The sequence below is a fragment of the Brachyhypopomus gauderio genome, chromosome 10, assembly GCF_052324685.1.
Source record: "Brachyhypopomus gauderio isolate BG-103 chromosome 10, BGAUD_0.2, whole genome shotgun sequence".
NCBI classification, from domain to species: Eukaryota; Metazoa; Chordata; class Actinopteri; order Gymnotiformes; family Hypopomidae; genus Brachyhypopomus; species Brachyhypopomus gauderio.
This window is the reverse complement of record NC_135220.1, coordinates 6356035-6379573: the sequence shown is the minus strand read 5'-3', so window position 1 is coordinate 6379573 and position 23539 is coordinate 6356035. Positions and strand designations below refer to the sequence as shown.

General features: G+C 41.4%; 1 protein-coding gene across 5 annotated transcripts in view; it reads right to left on the bottom strand.

Moving 5' to 3' along the window:
- Positions 1–23539, bottom strand: part of LOC143525296 (nuclear receptor coactivator 3-like) — a 59751-nt gene that overhangs the window by 32269 nt on the left and 3943 nt on the right. For all 5 annotated transcript variants that reach the window (XM_077019029.1, XM_077019032.1, XM_077019031.1 and 2 more), the window contains exons 2-3: positions 6563–6667; positions 3659–3819 (exon numbers count right to left, since the gene is read on the bottom strand). In XM_077019029.1, the coding sequence (XP_076875144.1) occupies positions 3659–3819; positions 6563–6648 (247 nt within the window). In that variant the 5' untranslated portion in view covers positions 6649–6667. The remainder of the gene's footprint in view (positions 1–3658; positions 3820–6562; positions 6668–23539) is intronic.

The window sequence follows — 23539 nt, the reverse complement described above, 5'->3', positions numbered from 1 at the left end:
GACATTTTAAGACTTTTTAATACCCTTTTCCAAATAAAATTAAGACCAACTCGGACGATCATACACATTAAAATAAAGCACAAAAACCAACTGAATATTTACATTATTTATCTAGCTGCTTGAACACTTATAACGATATTTGCAGGGTTTATGCACCTTTACAAGGTGGAATTAAAGCACTTGTACGTCACTTTCAAGGTCCATTTCTATATTTCCCAGCACGTTAAACTTAATTAAGTTAAATATTTATACATATACTCGAAATGATTCGCTTTTTCATCACATTATTTAATGTTTGTTTATTTTCAAAACGCCCAATCTTAACGTCTTCACGTTCTCTCATGTTTCGTCCTGAAATTACAAGAGGCTCGTATTTGTTAATGTAATACAAGAGAACTGTTCAGTCAGATAGATATTTGATGTGAAACGAAGTAGTTACAATTTCAAGCATTTTCAAGTAGGCTACTTTAGCTCTTTAAATTACAGCACTTTTCAAACCTGGAACACAAAGCAACATTAAAACTGGTCAGGTAAATATTCCTTCCCCTGTTTTTGATGGGTGTTTCTTTATACTAACACATATCGTTACGGACAACACTGCACAGAACATGACGCGTCAAGTATGAACACTTCCGCCGTTCGCGCGAGGTGGGCGGAGTCGGCCACTGTCACTCGCGAAAGTATAAACCAGGCTACGCCAGCAGCAGGGCAAAACGTTGATATTGCAGGCTGCTGCTGACGAGCCTCGATGGTATCTGACAGCTCTGAGCCACCAAGAATATATGGTCTTCCAACCATTTCTGGCTAAATTTGCATTTCCCCATCTCTCCGAACATACAGTACACACATCCCGCCAGTCCAACAACCATACCGAGCAATACTGCGAAGGTTGTGCACTGCATGGCTACCGATTTCCACCCCTGAGGTTCAACACAGAACGGAATTATTCCTCCCTAAATTTAGCTCTGCAAATTTAAGACATTTCGGTTGAAAAGTTAAGACAAAATAAGACTTTTCAAGGCCTTATTTGACAAAATGAAATTTAATACAATTTAAGACTTTTTAAGGACCTGCGGCCACCCTGGAAGGATGAGTGGCTACTGCTCAGAACTTGGCAGTTTCTCTACTCTGTTATGAAAAAATGCATATGGGAAGTTTGGAGGAGCGTCTTTTAATTAAGCGCAATGTGTGCATTTATGCACAGCAGGGGTACAGTAGCTAAATTAACATGCCACACGACCCCTTTCTAGTTTCTGCTGTATGCAGGATATTTAATAAAGTCTATCTCTCAGGACAATCTGTCCATAATTTTGCGGGGTTTAAAACAATTAGAAATTACTGAGCTCTGAATTACTGAGTATTTCGTTAGGTAATGATGTGTTTTGAATGTTGGAAGTGTTCCATTGATCTTTTTTCCAGTAAATGTTGATTTCATTAACTTTGCACCTTCAACTGAAATGTATAAAAAATAATAAATTAAAGTGTGTGTCCAAGTGCTCCTGACCCGCCCCCTCTGTCAAATTTTAGGACACATTGTGGCCCGCAAGTCAAAAAGTTTGCCCCTCCCTGGTCTAGAACAAGCTTCTTTAACTCTTCATCTGGCTAAATGTGAGTTCACTTAGGCAACATTGACTTTGGGAAGAACAGTTGGTTGTGGACAGGTTAAATCTGTGGATGCCCAAATTTCAGTCATTATTAATTTTCCCTTGCCTTCTATGTGTCATGAGTTACGACGATTTTTTAAAGTATGTCCAGTTATTATAGAGATTTGTGTAAGAATTTCTCTAGAGTGGTAAGTCCTCTTAATTCGTTGCTTAGTCTGCTAAAATTATTTGATTGGAGTTTGGATTGTCAACATGCATATGACGATGTTAAGGCTCTTCTTTGCAGCACTCCCGTTCTAGCGGCTCTAGATCTTTAGAGATCTTTTAACTGCATGCTAGCGCCGTGGGAGTTGGTGCTGTAATACTTCAGGAAGACTTTTGATATAGATCATCCAGTATGTTACATCTCACGTAAATTTTATAAGCATCAGATTAATTATTCAACAATCGAGATGTTAGCCCTTTGGGGTGAGCGTGTTACGTGTATTGTGGATTTGTTTGGGGGTTGTTTTCTCTTTTGGTTATTTTGTGGTTTAAGAAAAGCACTGAGCAAAAGGGGATCCAATGGATGTGAACAAATATTTGACCAAAGGGGTCAGAGGAGGATGTGAAGAATTGTTCTAAAGAACAAGTGAACAGTCAAGCAAGCTGCATCCAAATAAAACACTGGTGTCTGAATACACAACTCATCATTCCTTAGCATGGATGAGCTATAACAACAATTCATGTGCCACTGGTGTCTAAGGGAAATACAGTAGAATGGTAAGAGTCCAGTGAGCAAAAGTTCACAACACCTGCATTACTGAGCAGTGGAGACGCAGCCCATGGTCAGATAAATCCTGATTTCTGTTGCACCATGTTTAAGGGAACGAATTTGGCATGAGAAGTATGAAGCAATGAGTTCTTCCCGTCAGCTGTCAATAATTCAGACTGGTGGAGGTGGAGTAATGATGTGGGAAATATTTTCTTGGCAAACCCTACTGTGGACAGTAGGGCTTAAGCATTGTGGCCAACCAAATACATCCCTGCATGATAGCTGTTTACCCTATGGCAGAAGGACAAGCTGTCATGCAACAAGAGTCGTATAGACATGGACTGGACATACAAGGACCATATAGTTATGGATGGTCATACAAGGGCCGTATAGTCATCGATTGGTCATACAAGGGTCATATAGTCATGGATTCTTTGCTTTTTTGGCCTCCACACAATCTTTTTCATCTCTGGGACAAAGTACAACAAGCTGTTAAGTGCATGTCAGAACCTCCATTTAATTTAAGCTACTGTGAGAAACTATCTATGGAACTACTGGAATCTAGGCCTCTATGAACAGCTGCAGCTCTGAAGGCCAAAGGAGATCTAAAGTGCTGTCACGGCTAGCCCCACCCCCACCTGTCAAGTGTACCTTTTGTTTTTATAGCCATGTGTCTATGTTTTGGTTTCCCATGTGTTTCTCCTGCCACTCCCATGACATTAGTAACCCCATCCCATGATTATCATTCACACCTGTTTCTAATTGTTTCCCTTGTTAGTCCAGTGTATTTAAACCCTGTTATTTGTCTTGTTCAGGGCTGGTTATTGAATGTGTGAACATTGTTCTTGGTTGTGTTTCGTGAGTTTCTGGTTGTGAGGTCTGTTTCAAGTTATTGTTGGTGTGCTCTTAGTGGCTGTTTTGTCTTTGTGCTTATCTGGACTCTGGATATCCCCTTATTGTTGATATTAGGTTATCTTTCAGTCTGTCATCATTTTGTTTTGTGTTAATATGGATCTCCGTGTTGGCTATATGAACCTGGACCATGACCCCAACTCTGATTATGGATATGCCCTTAATAAAACTTGCTATTCGCAGCACATGCGTCCGCCTTTTCGCTCACTGATGCCCCTGTCGTTACACGTGAGATGGGTGTCTCTAATGAAGTGGCAATTTGATGTATGTATACTGTATACGTGTGTGTATATATAAACTCTAAACAAAAGCCAAAGGCACAGCAATTGATACTGCGGTATAGAGCACACTAATAGCATTAAAATTGCAGCAAGGCAGAGAATCTCACCTTGTTCTTTAATCTGTCGAATCTGGCGCACCGTCTCCTTGAGAATGGCACACTTGTCAGGCTTGACGTTAAAGCTGTCGATGTCGCTGAGGTTCGCCGAGATCAGCTCTGCCAGCTCCTCGATGTACTTACTCTCCTGCTCTCGTCTCCGCTTGTCACACCTGCCAGGAGCATATATGCCTTCATTATATCACTATGTCATTATATCCGTCACTATGTCATTGTACCGGTCATTATGTCATGCCAGTCATTATGGCATCCCAGTCATTATGTCATTATACCTGTCATTATGTTATTATACCTGTCATTATGCTTTCATTATGCCATTATACCTGTTATTATGCTGGTCATTATGTCGGTCACTATGCCTTCATTATGTCATGCCAGTAATTATGTCATTATACCTGTCATTATGCCTTCATTATGTCATTATGCCATGTCGTTATGTCATACTTGTCATTATGCTGCTCATTATGCCTGTCATGTTGTCATGTCAGTCATTATATCATTATGTCTGTCATTATGTCATTATGCTGGTCATTATACCTTTCATTATGTCATTATGCCATTATGCAAGTCATTATGCCATTATTACTGTCATTATATCATTATGCCAGTCATTATGTCATTATAACTGTCATTATGTTATTATGTCTGTCATTACGCTGGTCATTATGTCATTATGCCTTTCATTATGTGTGTTAACGGGCCGCCCAATGGAGGATGGGTTCCCTTTTGAGTCTTGGTCCTCCCAAAATTTCTTCCTATTCCCCACCATCATAGGGAGTTTTTCCTCGCCACTGTCGCCTTTGGCTTGCTCATTAGGGTTCTGGACCCATAGTATTGTTAACCTTTTAAATCCTGTAAAGCGCTTTGTGACAACGTGTTGTGAAAAGCGCTATACAAATAAACTTTGATTGATTGATTGATTATGTGATTGTCATTATGTCTGTTATTATGCTGGTCATTATGTCTGTCATTATACCTTTCATTATGCCATTATACATGTCATTATGCCATTATACCTGTCATTATGCCTTTAATTATGTCATTATGCCATTATACCTGTCATTATGCCTGTCATTATATCATTATGCCAGTCATTATGTCATTATACCTGTCATTATGCCAGTCATTATATCATTGTACCTGCCATTATGTTATTATGTCGGTCATTATGCTGGTCATTATGCCTTTCTTTATGTGATTGTCATTATGTCTGTCATTATGCCATTATTCCTATAATTTTCATTATGTCCTGTGTGGGGAATCCTTCTGCTTCCTATACCTCAACTTCCCCTATACCCAATCTACCTTCCATATCCCCAACCACTCAATACTCTCTATACCCAATCTACCTTCCATATCCCCAACCACTCAATACTCTCTATACCCAATCTACCTTCCATATCCCCAACCACTCAATACTCTCTATACCCAATCTACCTTCCATATCCCCAACCACTCAATACTCTCTATACCCAATCTACCTTCCATATCCCCAACCACTCAATACTCTCTATACCCAATCTACCTTCCATATCTCCAACCACTCAATACTCTCTATACCCAATCTACCTTCCATATCCCCAACCACTCAATACTCTCTATACCCAATCTACCTTCCATATCCCCAACCACTCAATACTCTCTATACCCAATCTACCTTCCATATCCCCAACCACTCAATACTCTCTATACCCAATCTACCTTCCATATCCCCAACCACTCAATACTCTCTATACCCAATCTACCTTCCATATCCCCAACCACTCAATACTCTCTATACCAAATCTACCTTCCATATCCCCAACCACTCAATACTCTCTATACCCAATCTACCTTCCATATCCCCAACCACTCAATACTCTCTATACCCAATCTACCTTCCATATCCCCAACCACTCAATACTCTCTATACCCAATCTACCTTCCATATCCCCAACCACTCAATACTCTCTATACCCAATCTACCTTCCATATCCCCAACCACTCAATACTCTCTATACCCAATCTACCTTCCATATCCCCAACCACTCAATACTCTCTATACCCAATCTACCTTCCATATCCTTAACCACTCAATACTCTCTATACCCAATCTACCTTCCATATCCCCAACCAGTCAATACTCTCTATACCCAATCTACCTTCCATATCCCCAACCACTCAATACTCTCTATACCCAATCTACCTTCCATATCCCCAACCACTCAATACTCTCTATACCCAATCTACCTTCCATATCCCCAACCACTCAATACTCTCTATACCAAATCTACCTTCCATATCCCCAACCACTCAATACTCTCTATACCCAATTTACCTTCCATATCCCCAACCACTCAATACTCTCTATACCCAATCTACCTTCCATATCCCCAACCACTCAATACTCTCTATACCCAATCTACCTTCCATATCCCCAACCACTCAATACTCTCTATACCCAATCTACCTTCCATATCCCCAACCACTCAATACTCTCTATACCCAATCTACCTTCCATATCCCCAACCACTCAATACTCTCTATACCCAATCTACCTTCCATATCCCCAACCACTCAATACTCTCTATACCCAATCTACCTTCCATATCCCCAACCACTCAATACTCTCTATACCCAATCTACCTTCCATATCCCCAACCACTCAATACTCTCTATACCCAATCTACCTTCCATATCCCCAACCACTCAATACTCTCTATACCCAATCTACCTTCCATATCCCCAACCACTCAATACTCTCTATACCCAATCTACCTTCCATATCCCCAACCACTCAATACTCTCTATACCCAATCTACCTTCCATATCCCTAACCACTCAATACTCTCTATACTCAATCTACCTTCCATCTACCCAACCACCCAACCAAGATTTAATTTTGTCCCATCTTACCCCAACCCTGGCATGTCACATGTGGAGTGCTTGCGCTTGCGGTCGGAGCACAGTGACACCATGGAGTTCTCGGTTACGCCACTCATCTTTTGTACATATCAGCACCTGGACAAATAGACAAACAGAAGAGGTAATAAGATAAGATAAAGGGTTAGGGTTAGGGTTTGCCACACATTGTGTCTCAACCTTTATCCAATGGGGTAGAAACACAACTGACAAATCACTGGGCCTGACAGGGAGCTCTCTCTCTCATGTCCAGCACGCTGTATATGATCCACTATTGGACATGCATTAACCCAAACCCTAATCCCAACCCTACTCCTAACCATACCCATAATCCAAACCCTAACTCTAATCCTTACCCCAACCATACATCATCTGTTACTGTGGCAGTAACAGCCAGTCCAGTTGGTGTCATCTCTAACTAAACCCTCTTATGCACCAATATGAACCTACTGCAGTTGTAGAACCTACTTGCATCTCTAAACACAGGGTTAACCAAAGTCTTTATGAGAGCTAATATGTATACCTTATAAGATTAGCAGTATGAAAAGATTCCAGACACCCAGACTAAATAAAAACTCTTAAAAATAGTTTTTCTTAATGTTGTACTTCAACCCTTTTACAGTGTCATCCTCATACAAAACAGGCCCTTTGCAACTCCAGCATGTCTAAAGACAGTAATATAGTCATAAAGCCATAACACTTTAATTGACACTTAATTCCAAGCAAGGACAATCATCCCTGTCATCCCTGTCAATCTTAATTGTCATAATTCAGAGTTTAGAATGCTAAAAAGATTCTTTATTATTTTATTTTATTGTTTATTTTAACTTTATTTTACCAGGAAATATCCCACTGAGATTGAAAATCTCTTTTTCAAGGGAGACCTGGCCAAAAGGGCAGCAAACAGATAACACAGTCGCAATTTACACATAAGACAAAATTATTCAAACTCCTTATGAAAAACAAGTGCATGTCATGGAATCAGCTCTCAGATTTGAGCGTCTAGAACAGACATTGGATATAAAAGTGTTCAAAGAAATTCAAGATTCAAGATTCAAGAGATTCAAGATTCAAGAGATTTATTGTCATGTGCCCAGCAGAAACAGGCAGTTACACTGTGCAATGAAATTCTTACTTTGGTGTTCCTCCATTCACCATTAAAAAATTAAAATATTTAACAATACAATAGTAAGAAATAATACAAGAGTAAATAAGTAATTAAATACAGAAAATAAAGTGAATTTGAGTATTTCGCACGATGGCGAAATATTTAAAGTGTTTTGTGCAAAGTGTGTGCAAGTTCTGTGCAAAGAGACTGTGGACATGTGAACATTGGGAGTTACTGACGTAAAATATTTGAGATGTGTGTGTAAACATTTCACATTAAGGGCATTTAAATGTGGTAAGGTGCAGGAACATGTGGAGCGTTGAGGGGGGCTTGAGAGGCATTAACGAGCCTGATTGCTTGTGCGTAAAAACTGTTTGTCAGTCTTTTAGTCCTGGACTTCACACTCCTGTATCGTCTGCCTGAAGGGAGGAGTGTAAAGAGTGAGTGCTGTGGGTGTGTACTGTCCTTGATTATGTTGCGTGATCTTTTGATTACTCTGGAGTGATAGATGTCCTGTAAGGGTGTGAAAGTAGTTCCTGAAATGGACTGTGCAGTTTTGATTACCCGCTGGAGAGCCTTCCTGTCCTGCATAGTGCAGTTTCCATACCAGACCGTGATGGAGCTGCTAAGGACACTCTGGATGGTGCTTCTGTAGAAGGTGCTGAGAATTGTAGATGGCATGCCAAACTTCCTCAGCCTTCTCAGAAAATACAGGCGCTGCTGGGACTTCCTGATAATGGTGTGTGTGTTGTGAGACCAGGTGAGATCCTCGCTGATGTGGATACCAAGGAACTTGAAGGTTTTCACCCTCTCGACCTCAGTCTCACCGATGTACAGGGGTGAGTGTGGCTCCTGCTTTCTCCTGGGATCAATAACCATTTCTTTGGTCTTGTCAGTATTCAGGGAAAGGTTGTTGTTGTGACACCAGGTCACCAGGTCAGCCACTTCCCTCCTGTAAGCCGTTTCTTCCCCTCCAGTGATCAGTCCAATGACTGTCGTATCATCAGCAAACTTTATGATGCTGGTGTTGTTCTGGGAGGCCACACAGTCATATGAGAAGAGGGTGTACAGAAGGGGGCTTAGCACACAGCCCTGGGGAACCCCTGTGTTCATTATTTTTGTGCCTGATGTGCGGCTGCCAACTCTGACAGTCTGCGGTCTGTCCGTGAGGTTTTTTAAGCTTTGGTTTACACTTGTTCAAGAGCACTGATGGATGTTAATGTTAATAGACTATTTGTTAATAGACTATTTTCCAATCAGGTTGTGTGTTTTGCTTTTTTAATATAATTTACAATATTATTTGCACTTGTGGCTTTTAATCCTTGGTTTACTGATGCTATTTCTGTTTGTTATTTAATATTTTGTCTATTTTGAGTTTATTAATTGCTAAATAAACAGGTCAGTTTCTCCTTACCAACCATTGTGTATTATTCAAACACACCTAATTCAGCTGGCTACTTGTTATCAAGAGTAAAACGCTTTTCAACATGAGTTTGACAACAAAGTAAGTTGGCTAAATAACTTTAAACTTTAATACATGCTCGGATAGATTGGTATCGGCCGATATCGGTATCGGATCGGAAGTGCGAATAAATATCGGTATCGGATCGGAAGTTCAAAAAGCTGGATCGGGACATCCCTAGTTGTAACACAGCTTTAAACAGTTTTACAACCATCACCTTACATACAACTAGGAAAACTTTCTTGATTTTTTTATAATTTTAAAGAAAGACAGAGGTGTGCCTGCAAATGTTTTTAAAAGAAGCATCTGATGAGGTCACAAAGAAGGACAAGTCAGTCAGATCAGTTGCAAAGGCACATGGTATGTAACACACACACACACATTGACGTTGTTTATTATTTGACCTACCTGTTCTTTACACAGGTACATTGTATTAGTGTTCATTAAGCATACATATTGTTAAATACGTTTGTTCTAGTACACTAATTTACACACCCACACACACACACACACTTCTGAGTAAAATAGAAAGTGGATATGAGTTAAGGTCAGTCACAGAGAGAGATACATTGTTCTGGATTGTTATTTTATTTTTGTTATTTTTGAAGCATATTGCATGGTGTGGCCTCTGTTTTTGCTTCTTTGGTCTAATTGTTACAACTTACCCCAGCATGTGTTACAACCTACCCCACTACCGGGGTAGGTTGTAACACATGCTGGGGTAAGTTGTAACAATTAGACAGAAGGAACACCTTGTATTTGACATCAACTCACAACAGCTGTGATATTTCAATTGAAGTTTGAATTTGTGCCATTTGTAGTAAACTTTGTATAAAAGAAGTATATCTCTATTGAGAAGTATAGCTCAAATATTCAGTGAGTTACAGGTGCTGAAGCAAAAAGTGTTACAACCATACCCAGTCTCCCCTAAATCTATACACAGAGCAAATAAATTCATGTCATTTGCCAGACTTTTTGGTGATTGTACAGGTTGCACAATATTTTAACCAGCATATTTACTTTAACCAGCATATTCACATTTGACTACAAATCCCAGCCTTAACCTACCCTGGATGACCAAATTCCAAAGACAAAGACACTTTCATATGATGTTTGTGTTTGCAAGAGCCAAAAGCCAGGATTCACAGGGGCGAAATGAGAAATACTGTAATGCCATGCTTCCAGACATAGGTTTAACTCTTCACCATTACTTCAAACTGTGTAACAAGTTGAAGTGATGTTGGCTCCCTTTCCTCATCATACAGCTGCTGGATTTTCTTCGACATTGTCTTTCTGGAAGGCAGTTCGTAATTTGCATCAGTTGACGCAATTTGCAGCGCTTATTGTAAGCCTTTATCTTCGACCAAAGAGAGCGAACAACACTGCAAATAATGTGACGCGTCAAGTTTAAACGCCTCCGCCACTTGCTCGAGGTGTGCGGAGTCGCGCACTACGGTCACTCGCGAAAGTTTAATCCAGTCTTAATGGTCCAATGAAGATAATTTAAAAACCAGGACATTTCCTAACTTTAAAAAACCCCGGGACAGGATGTGAAATACGAACATGTCCCGGGAAATACGGACGTTTGGTCACCCTATCGTACTAGGAATACATTAAGCAGCTAAGTTATCATTAGTGACCTGTGCGTTAGCCCCAACATGTTTTGCGTTGAACTCCTTCCTTCATAAAGTGCAAATAACACTATTTTTGTTTGTACTTCCATCTGGAAGTTTCTTATATTTAAATTTCCCAAAAACGTCAAATACCATGAAACCGATATAATTTTGGTCATATCGCCCAGCACTAAACTGACCTCAAGGAAACACTGAAAACTTCAAAGACATCTGATGGCAAAACCTTGTACAGTAACAGGAGATTAACGGTAGAGTAACACTAGAGTACAGTAACACTAAAGTAACAGAAGAGTAGCACTAGAGCAACACTAGAGTAACACTACAGCAGGGGTGCCCACATCTTTTCAGCTTGCGAGCTACTTATAAGATGACCAAGTCAAAATGATCTACCTGGAATAATAATGCAAAACAAATTAATTTCTTCTTTAATGATATTTATACAAATACACATATGGTCAAAATGATTTGAAATAATTAACTTCTTATCACATTAAAAGAGATGTGATATCCCCAGTATTCGACCACTGTTATTATCATTATTTAAGTTATTATTATTACTATTGCGACGTGCGGGCAAAACGAAGGATGAGACACGGAATCCCTTGTGGCAGCAGACGTCACTTTTATTACGTTTAACAGGAGAAACATGAAACGCACACGTAAACGTGTAGACTCAGACAACAACGAGCACAGGACACTGCACGAACGCACATTAAGTAGACAAACCACATAAGTCCAACGTGATTACGAGACGAGCCACAGGTGAGACGAATCAGCACAAGACACAACCACACCCACGGAGATCCACAGACGCAGACTAGTAGACGCAGACGAAGTAAACATATGCCCAAAAGGGAGGGGCCGGGGTCCTCAACGTGACAACTATTTAATATTGCATATTCTTTCTTTCCTTTTCTCCTTTTATTTATTTTAATTTATATTTATAAAGTATTTTAAAGTATCGCTAATTGTAGCGAGAAACACTCGCATCTGTAATATCCTTCCAAAACTGCTGGGTCAAATCCTCGGCGATGGCTTTAGAGCGACGTGTGACTGTATTCCTCGATAGCTGGAGAGTTTGATTGAAGATAATATTTCAGATTTGTTTTTAAAGTCTTGGAGCAAGGAATTAGCGGCTTCCACAATTTCCTCTTTCATCATCTCTCCATCTTGGAAGGACTTCTTGGGCTTAACAATTAAGTGACTCACCCGAAATGATGCTTCTGTGGCTGCCTTCACTTTTGTGGTCAGATGTGAGAGAAAAGGCTGCTGTCCGGACAACTGGGGTTTTAGTTCTTTCACTTTTCTCCTTCTCAGCTCACTTTTCGAAGGAAAGTCAATGTCAACAGTCCAAAAATGCAGCTACATATTTCCCTTGTTTGGAATAGCACCGGCACACTGACAGATGAGGCAAATGCACATAGAATATGACATAGTAAAAAAAATCCTCCTCCCATTCTGTATGGAAGTGGTAGGTTTTAGGGTTCTTAGTCGGACCAGCTATGGCACTCATTTTTATACCCTTTGTTGTATTTAGTTTAAATAAATTGGAGGCTAGCTATGCAGTAAGGTAACTGAACCTTGCATAGTTTGTCAGAAGTTCAGACGTCAGATTAGCTACCCTGTATGTCAATCAAAAGACAACTCTCAGTGCAGATGGCCTGTCATTCATCCCCTACTTTTTAAATGTCATGCGATCTACCCTCAGTTCCTTCGCGATCGACCAGTAGATCGCGATCGACATATTGTGCACCCCTGCACTAGAGCAACACTAGAGTGACACTAGAGTAGAACACTAAACACTAACTAAAGGTACAGTACAGTGACACTAGAATAAACTGTGCACCTGAGCTTGCATCGTGCAGTTCTCCACAGGATTGTCACCAATACCCAGATCCACACTCAAACTGACACACCTCCCCAAATCAGACACACCTCCCCCCTTCTCCCAAGCAGAGTTAGTGTTACATCAGCATAACCCATTCTAAACATTTTCCATCATGAACATAAAACTTAATGTAATTTATCCACTAGACACGTATCACCAGACCAATCAAAATCATGCAAGTGTTGCACTGCTCTATAAACACAGGCACGTGTGTACATGCACTCATCAATAACTGAAGCAAATAGAGGCATACAAAATGGACGAGCAAAAGTGGAGGAGAAAGAGTGAAAGGCAGAGTGAGAGGGAGAGAGAGAGAGAGAGAGAGAGATCAAAAGAGACAGCTGGAGAGAGACAAGAGCAAGACAGAAAGAAAAAGGGGTGAGAGGTAGACAGAGAGAAATACTGAGACAAACAGAGAGGGATGGGGTTTTAGCTGGGTCAGAGTAAAACAGTTCTATTTTTAAGACAGCATCTAAGAGACCTCCAGTAGAGCAGATGAGAACACACACACAGAAGAAGAGGGTTCGATGAGTTCACCACTGACACAAAAAAAAACACATTCAAAAATTCTCACACACATTTTGGTTGTGCACAAATACGCACTCTCCTGTTGGTCCCATACAATCTCAACGTCCCCATAATCTTTATACTGTCCCCAATCCCCATAATTCTCACAATATTCCCACAATCCTCACATTTCCACAATCGTCTCTCTCTCTCTCTCTCTCTCTCTCTCTCTCTCTCTCTCTCTCTCTCACAGACACACACATGCATGCATGCACGCACGCACGCATGCACAGACCAGCACACACGCACACACTCCTGGTGGAGCATCCAAACCACATTTCCTCACTGCCCGTCATCCATCATTCCTGCAGACAAAGGCACAGTAGAATGACAGAAAACTGCATGGCAACACTCTCACACACACCACCCTCTCTCTCCACCTTTTCACACACCACCCTCTCTCTCCACCTTTTCACACACCACCCTTTCTGTCACACCATCTCACACACTCCATTCTCTATCTCGCACTCCTCCCTCTCTCTACCTCTTTCCTTCTCTGTCCTTCTTCCTCTCCATCCATCTACCCTATTTGACATTTCAATAACACATTTCCATAACCCTATCCCACCCCTAACTCTAACCCTAACTCAAATGCTAACCCTGCATATGTGAAATAACTGGTACATAAAAGCAAGTGAACCAATAAGCTAGAGTTAACCTAGTGGAGCAATACTGTGTTTAGCTAAGTGTGCCTAAATGTGGTAATTTCTCTTTCTGTCTGTCTTTCTCTCTCTCCCAGATTCCTCTGTAATCAATGATTAATTTACCTATGCCTTTTGCAGTGCAGGGTGTGTGCGTTGGTTGGGGGGGGGGGGGGGGGTATGGGTAGTGGAGAGGATATTGATTAACAGCTGCAGTTATGTTATGTTGCAGTTAGGCAGTTATGTGTGCAGTTATGCACAACAACACAGTGCAGATAAACACAGATTGGGGTCCTGCAATCTTTTGACAAGGGAAGGGTTTTTTGGCTTCACCCTTGACCACATCTGTCTCACTCTCTGTGTCTCCCCACCTCTGTCTGTGCCAATCACTATCTGTCTCATTCTTTGTCTCTCACAAACACTGTGTCTCTCCCGAACACCATGTCTCTCCCCACCTCTGTCTGTCTCTCTCTGTGTGTCTCTCATCATTACTCATTGTTAATAAAAACAATGCAGAGAAAAAAAGCAGATTAAAAAAAAATAATAAAAATAACACCATTATTCAGATTTTTCTTGCTGCAAAGGACATGCGAAAATGAAAAGATGAGAATGTATGCAGGGATTGATGGAGGAGAAACAGAGGAGCTTTGGCATCTAACGTGCCAGTGGGCTAAAGTTCGCCTGTAGCCGTTGCCGTGCTCTGATTGGCTGTGAAAAGGTGAAATTAAAACCACGGTAAACTTTTGACCCCACAGGAGGAAAGAGATGGTGGGACTGGAACGCCCATCTGTGGCCTCGCACTCCACACTGCTACACATCGCTCTCTCTCTCTCTCTCTCTCTCTCTCTCTCTCTCTCTCTCTCTCTCTCTCTCTCTCTCTCTCTCTCTCTAGTGTCAGGGGTGTATGCAGCCCTGTTATGAGGAGAGAGAGGAAGAGAGAGAGCACAAGAGAGACAGAGTGCCAGAGAGAGAGAGAGAAAGAGAGAGATAGGAAGATGGGGGAGGGGATGAGATGTGGGGCAATGGAGAAGGGAGAGACACAGAAAGGAGAGGGGAGTGGCACAGCAGATAGATAGAAAGGAAGAGATAGAGATAGAGATAGATGGAGACAGAGAGAGAGCCTGACAAGGAATGGAGCGATTTTTTTCCAACAAGGTGCCATAATTACTTGCTCTCCTGTACACAGGATAAAAGAGAGATGAGTGCTGGGGGAGGGGTTGGTTCAAGATTCTCAGATCAAATCTCAACCCCGCAATGGTGAGACTGCCATTTCAACCACTCATGTTTTCCTTCATTTGTGATCAAACAGCACTCAGATTCTGGCAATTTACCAGGATGTGGGTGAGTTAACGAGACGAGGGAATGGAGTCGTCTCCGACAGACAGACAGACAGACAGACAGACAGACAGACAGACAGACAGACAATCCTTTTGATTCCCTGGCTGGCAAGAGCAGCATACTCCAACTCACCCTCTGTTAACTGTTTCTCATTCCCCCTCTATCAGTGCAGAGAGAAAGAGAGAGGGAAAGAGTGAGGGAGAGGGAGAGGGAGAGAGAAGTAGAGACACCACATGAAAGTCCTCTATTATTTGCATAACATCACAGTCTTGCTTCTAGACAGCTGTCTGGGATTAGTAAACTCCCTCTGTCAGCTCCCCCTCAACACACACAGCACCATTACAGCAAAGAGTTTGCAGTACTGTCTTTTATAAGAGTTCTTTATTATAGAGTCCTTTATTAGAGTCCCTTATAGGGGCTTTATATAATCCTTTGTTATAGAGTCCCTTATTATAGAGTCCATTATAGAGGGCTTAATAGAGTCCTTTATTATGGACTAGTCTTGTGGTGTACCATTGGGTAGTGGTAATGCTTGTACCATACGGCAGTGGTAATGCGTGTGGATTTTGCATCAGTTTCTATGGCCAACTATTTTTCTCCTCCAACCTGAATATTTCACCTTGAACAGAGCTGGTCATTATACAGCAGCAGATCTGCCCCCAGCGACAGAAGAGCGAGTCAGACACTCAGGAAGGAAAACAAATCCCAGGAGATTATCCAGCCCTGTCTATTGCAGAATAGGAATACACTACCGTTCAAAAGTTTGGGGTCACTTAGAAATGTTCATATTTTTGAAAGAAAAGCAGTTTTTTTTTTTCAATTTAGCTAACAATAAATGCATCAAAAATACACTCTATACATTGTTAATGTGGTAAATGACTATTCTAGCTGTAAACGTCTGGTTTTTAATGCAATATCTACATAGATGTATGGAGATCCATTTCCAACAACCATCACTCCAGTGTCCTAATGGTACATTGTGTTTGCTAACTGTGTAAGGAGGCTATTGGATATTTAGAAAACCCTTGAAAACCCTTGTGCAAGTAGGTTAGCACTGCTGAAAACAGTTTTGCTGATTAGAGAAGCTATAAAACTGACCTTCCTTTAAGCTAGTTGAGAATCTGGAGCATTACAATTGTTGGTTCGATTAAACTCACAAAATGGCCAGAAAAAGACAACTTTCAATTGAAACTCGACAGTCTATTCTTGTTTTGAGAAATGAAGGCTATTCCATGCGAGACATTGCCAAGAAACTGAAGATTTCCTACAATGGTGTGTACTACTCCCTTCAGAGGAGAGCACAGACAGGTTCTAACCAGAGTAGAAGGAGAAGTGGAAGGCCCCGCTGCACAACTGAGCAAGAAGACAAGTACATTAGAGTCTCCAGATTGAGAAATCGACGCCTCACAGGTCCTCAACTGGCAGCTTCATTAAATAGTACCCGCAAAACGCCAGTGTCAACGTCTACAGTGAAGAGCCGACTCCGGGATGCTGGCCTTCAGGGCAGAGTGGCAAAGAAAAAGCCATATCTGGCTAATAAAAGAAAAAGATTAATATGGGCAAAAGAACACAGACATTGGACAGAGGAAGATTGGAAAAAAGTGTTATGGACAGACGAATCAAAGTTTGAGGTGTTTGGATCACACAGACGAACATTTGTGAGACGCAGAACAACTGAAAAGATGCTGGATGAGTGCCTGACACCATCTGTCAAACATGGTGGAGGTAATGTGATGGTCTGGGGTTGCTTTGGTGCTGGTAAAGTTGGTAAAATTGTACAAGGTAAAAGGGATTTTGAATAAGGAAGGCTATCACTCCATTTTGCAACACCATGCCACACCCTATGGACAGCGCTTGATTGGAGCCAATTTCATCCTGCAACAGGACAATGACCCAAAGCACACCTCCAAATTATGCACAAACTATTTAGAGAAGAAGCAGGCAGCTGGTGTTTTATCGGTAATGGAGTGGCCAGTGCAGTCACCAGATCTCAACCCCATTGAGCTGTTGTGGGAGCAGCTTGACCATATGGTACGAAAAAAGTGCCCATCAACCCAATCAAACTTGTGGGAGCGGCTTCTGGAAGCATGGAGTGAAATTTCTCCAGATTACCTCAGCAAATTAACAGCTAGAATGCCCAAGGTCTGCAATGCTGTAATTGCTGCTAAGGGAGCATTCTTTGACGAAAGCAAAGTTTAAAGTAGAAAATTATTTCAAATAAAAAAAAAAACATTATTTCTACCTTGTCAGTGACTGGACTATATTTCTATTCATTTTGCAACACATTTGATAAATAAAAGTATGAGATTTCAGGGAAAACACAACATTGTCTAGGTGACCCCAAACTTTTGAACGGTAGTGTATGTATTACCAAAGGTGTACTTCAGTGGGAATGAATTCTGAGCTGTACAGCTGTAATGAGGTTAATTTTTGGTAAGACTTTCTTAATAAAGCAAACAAAGAAATTGACTAAAGTTTACCTTTATGTTTACATCTGAAAGAGAAAGAGAATCAGGGAGGGGACAAAGACAAAGAGTTACAGTTGGGGTTAGGGTTGGGATAGGGTTAGGGTTAGGTTAGTATTCGGTTAGGGTTGGGTTAGGGTTATGTGCACTGGAACATGATGAGCATGTGATGATTACTACACAGGTTTGTAGATTTGCTTAGTAATTCCAGCAAATTGCAATGCGCCAAAAGAAACTGCATTAGGGCCAAAACAATTGAAATCCAGATGAATATTTAGTTTATATAGTTTAGTTTATCTCTCTCTCACACACACACACACACAGCAAAAGAAAGAAAGAAATAGTTATTGAGCTATGGAGCTCCTGAGCCCAACCCCTTGGGAAGAACAGGGAGTGAACATGAACAGGAGTGATCTGGAGTGATCAGGAATGAACAGGGGCTCCAGCTTCTGCTTCTACTGCTCTCCGTTAACTGTCCATTGAAGAACAGTTTACCAATGTCATGCCCACCTTAGTAACTTAGTTTAAGCAGCTTTTTAAAAATGAACAAGAAAAAATCTATACATTTACCATTAACATAGAGAAATGGCAAATCTGCCCAAGTTAGAATGTAATTTAATTGGAGTCCCTGGATATTGTGGTAGTGTAGGGATGATCAGGCTTGGGTGTCTAGATTGTCTAGAGTTAGGGTTAGGTTTAGGGTTAGGGAAGTGGACGTGCCCCTTCCTTTTGAGAGTTTTTTTTTTTTTATTAAAAAAGTAAAATACTTTTCCTACCAAGCATTGAGTATGCTGGTTTGGTTTCAGGTCTTTTCTGGTTATCTTAAAATGATGCAGAACAAGTAGGAATACAAACAAATGTCTTTAAAATCAGTCCAGCACAGTTGTGTGCTGCTCTCATGTCCAGCTGACCACCTCAGCATCCTGCCTGAGAGCTCCATGCTCATGTTTGAGAACTTCTGCAATCCAGACACAAGGACCATCTCTAGGATTAGCAACAATAACCCTAACCCTAGGGTTAGCAATCCTAAAACTAACCTTAACCTAGCCCCAGAAGTTTCACAGACTTGTGAATGATTAATGGACATCAAGTTTTCATGTTTGGCTCCACCCCAAGAGAAGGCTTTATTTAAAGCAGTAGGTTATGTTAATCCCCACTGCACCTCATCTCAAGCTACCCTGTGTGGTCCTGGAGGGGAAAGTGATCCTACTATGCAGACACAAAACTAGACACAAGACAGGTCCTGCTGAATTTCCACCCTCCCTTTATCCAGAAGTCAGGTGTGATGATAATGTGGCCAACCAGTTATATGAATCATTTAATCAACTACGCAAGATTACTAAATCCTGCCCTGTATTGGATTTGAGGTCCAGGTTTCCTCTCCACTGTTGGTGTTAGTGTTAGGGTTAGGGAAATGACCATTCCATCACTCTGCAGACGTGACACGTGAGCCCCAGTCCTGGAATACTGCCTTAGGAAAACCTGCAATTCAACAACCTAGCATGTCAAACAACCTGGTACTCTTAACCTGCATTGCTGTACTTTCTATATTCTGAGGCATCTTTTCATCTTTTGACTGTATCCCACAATGCAAAGGGTAGCACCCAAACAAAACATTATTACGATGTTTGGTCTTCAAGGCATCTCTTGAAAACAAAGATAGAAAATGCCACATAAATGCAATAAAATTAGAAAATTGCAGCAACCAATAGAAAATAAGCTATGAGGTTACTGTTATGAGAGATGTCACTTTAAAAACATTGTATTCGGGGTCTGCAAACTTTGTCACATGAGAGGCAGCCCAAGATGCTCTCACTGCACAAGAGTTCGGACAGAGCTGAAGATACATCTGGGAACATTTACTGTTAAAGTAGGCTACTTATAGAGATTTCATGCCAGTGGAGAGGCAAATGAAGTAGGGTAATCTAGGGTAATCGAACCCTGCAAGCCATCACTTCTGAAGCTCCAAATACCCCAGCAACATAATTTTATACACATCCTTTCTTTCCATATTGATCCTTCCACAATGACTAATTTGACAGAAAAACAAACTTTATTAGTAAGGTCTAAGAATCTAAAGATCATCTCAGTTTAGGGTAAATATACTAATGAGTTTGGTCCTGGGCTCTATAGTTATTGATTACAGAGGCTCTCCAAGGTAAACACCCTCCGAGTTGCCATAAGGTTCAGCACCCTAACTCATCCCAGAGCAACATTTATTGTTTCATACCAAGCAGAACACAAAACCTATGCTGACCCTGAAACAGCAGTTAAACATTTAGCAGTTAGACCTCAGACCAAGTCTATGTTATCAGATGGTAAAAGACTTTCAAAGATCTGGAACTTCTCTTTTTGTCAGTTAGCCACTCATGGCCTCCTGTAATCCATCATGGGCTCAACAGACTTCAGTCTGATGTGAATAAATTTGACTATGTTGTTCTCTCTATTGTCTTTTTTCTGAATGTTCTCCTGTCTCATTCCATCTCTCCCTGTCTCACTCTCTAACCCTTCATATCATGTCTTCATATCTGTTCTACGAGCAGTCTGCCTACCCCCTGTCCTGGCTGTGTTCGTATGGTGTATTAAGCACACCCAGTTTCACAGCATTACTGCAACGAATGACCTTGAGCCAGCATGCAGGTTGTGTTACCATGGCAACGGTGTTTCACACAACCAGTAACAGCTGGATGCAACACTCTTCGAGAATTTTAGAAGGATACACTGCAGCAGGAGGACATAAAAGACATAAGACATGAATGATAAGACCTAAGAGACATAAAATATAAGAGACATAAGAGACAGTTGTTATTTGTGCAAACCTAACCCTAACCCAACCCAATACTTTTTCACCTTATGTTCATACCACAATGAAATATATCTTAGCCTTTTGAAATATAGAAAACTAGTAAGTCTTATTATCAATGTCAAATTGCTAACTAGGGTGTATTAGGCCATTTTGTTTATTTAATTAAGATGAATAAATGCCACTTCCACATATGCCTGAAGGCATAAGGAGCTGTTTCAACTCACGCTTCAATAGACAAAAGGTTAGGGCTAACTAACACTAACCCTAGTGGAGCCCAACCCTAACTCCCAACTCCAGCTAACCCCAATCCTAACCCTAGCCAACTGTAATCCCAAAACCTAACCCTAGTCAAAAGGGCAAAAACTGGTTACATTCAAAAGCTATTGTCAAGTTTTCCATTACAAGTTAAAATAATTGTAATACAAGAGTCATCTGGAAACTCAGTACCAGCACCAGCTCTAACTCACCCCTAACTCAGCACCAGCGTGCACTAACTCACCCCTAACTCAGCACCAGCGTGCACTAACTCACCCCTAATTCAGCACCAGCGTGCACAACTCACCCCTAACTCAGCACCAGCGTGCTCTAACTCACCCCTAACTCAGCACCAGCGTGCTCTAACTCACCCCTAACTCAGCACCAGCGTGCTCTAACTCACCCCTAACTCGGCACCAGCGTGCTCTAACTCACCCCTAACTCGGCACCAGCGTGCTCTAACTCACCCCTAACTCGGCACCAGTGTGAACAACTCACCCCTACTTCAGCACCAGCGTGCACAACTCACCCCTAACTCAGCACCAGCGTGCTCTAACTCACCCCTAACTCAGCACCAGCGTGCTCTAACTCACCCCTAACTCGGCACCAGTGTGCTCTAACTCACCCCTAACTCGGCACCAGCGTGCTCTAACTCACCCCTAACTCGGCACCAGTGTGAACAACTCACCCCTAACTCAGCACCAGCGTGCTCTAACTCACCCCTAACTCAGCACCAGCGTGCACAACCCACCCCTAACTCAGCACCAGCGTGCACAACTCACCCCTAACTCAGCACCAGCGTGCACAACTCGCCCCTAACTCAGCACCAGCCAAACTGAATTACTGACCAAACTACTCTTTTTTAGTTAGGTGTCATTTATAATTAATTTTTATTTTTACTGAAACAATATGTCACTACCAGCAAAGGTGACATATGAATAACACAGTGCACCTGCAAACATGAGTTGAGGTATGAAAACTTTTAAAATTAACAGTTGAACAAAGGTCTGTATTCTGTTATTTGCATGCTTATAAACCAAAACCTATACAAGATACTGTGGCTATGACTGGCTGAAGTCATTGTACAGCCTGAAACATTCTTCATGTGTTCAGATCTAGCACTAGCACTCATAGCAGCCTGGTTTAATGAAACAGAGCATTTAAGGCAAACAGGAACAGTGTGGTTAGCCACAGCATGGCCTGAGCCTGACAGAGTCTGCTGGGAGATCTGAACTTTATATACAGTTGTGATCAAATTTATTCAACCCCCACTGAAATAAAGTGTTTTGGCCAATTTGACATTGATTTTGATCATTTCAGTCATCTTATTTACAATTATATCAAAGAGGCACTTATAAATTAGACAAACATAACATAATATTTATGATGGAATAACCACAAATGTCTTTACTGTGCTCACATCATTATCAGTTTTATTCAACCCCCTAGTGACATTATTTTTTAGTACTTAGTACAACATCCTTTTCCAGTTATGACAGCTTTCAAGCGTGAAGCATAGCTTGACACAAGTGTCTTGCAGCGACCTATGGGTATCTTAGCCCATTCTTCATGGGCAAAAGCCTCCAGTTCAGTCACATTCTTAGGCTTGCGCACTGCAACTGCCTTCTTTAGGTCCCACCAGAGGTTCTCAATTGGATTTAAGTCTGGTGATTGCGATGGCCACTAGAATGTTCCAGCCTTTCATGTTCAACCATGCTCTAGTGGACTTGGATGTGTGCTTCGGATCATTGTCCTGTTGGAAGGTCCAACGTCTCCCAAGCCGCAGGTTTGTGACTGACTCCATCACATTTTCCTCCAAGATCTCCCGGTACTGAAGGGAATTCATGGTACCCTGCACACGTTGAAGCTTTCCTGTACCATTAGAAGCAAAACAGCCCCAAAGCATAATTGACCCCCCGCCATGCTTCACAGTAGGCAAGGTGTTCTTTTGTTCATAAGCCTGGTTCTTCCTTCTCCAAACATAGCGCTGGTCCATTGTCCCAAACAGTTCTAATTTAGTTTCATCTGACCACAGTACACTGTTCCAAAACCTTTGTGGCTTGTCCACATGACATTTGGCATACTGCAGTCGACTTTTCTTGTTCTTTGGAGTCAGCAAGGGGGTGCGTCTGGGCGTTCTGGCATGGAGGTCTTCGTTATGCAGTGCGCGCCTTATTGTCTGAGCTGAAACTTCAGTGCCCACATCTGACAGGTCTTTTTTCAGTTCCTTAGCAGTCACGCGGGGATTTTTCTCCACATTACGCTTCAGGTAGCGCACAGCAGTCGCGGTCAGGATCTTCTTTCTGCCACGACCAGGTAACGTTTCCACTGTGCCCTTTAACTTGAACTTGCGAATGATACTTCCGATAGTGTCTCTTGGAATATTTAACAACTTCGCAATCTTTTTATATCCATTGCCATTCTTGTGAAGAGCAATAACCTCTTCTCTTGTCTTCTGGGACCATTCTCTTGCCTTCACCATGCTTGGAAACACACCAGTAGATGTCTAGAAGGAGCTGAGTATCAGTCCTTTTAAATCTGCCTAATTGGTGCTTATCATGCTTGATTGCTGCTCGTTGACATCCACAGATGTTTTCAATACCTGATGGAAAACACTGGAATGAACCTCTGTTCTTAGGAGTGGTAGTCGTAAAGGGGTTGAATAATTGTGTCAATGAAGAAATCACAAAAAGGCCATTTAATACTTTATGACAAAAAAAATTGATGCTATCTTAGTTGCATTTAGTTCTTTAACAAGTCCTTGTAAGATTTCATTATGAACACAATTACAAATGTGCACTGAATTC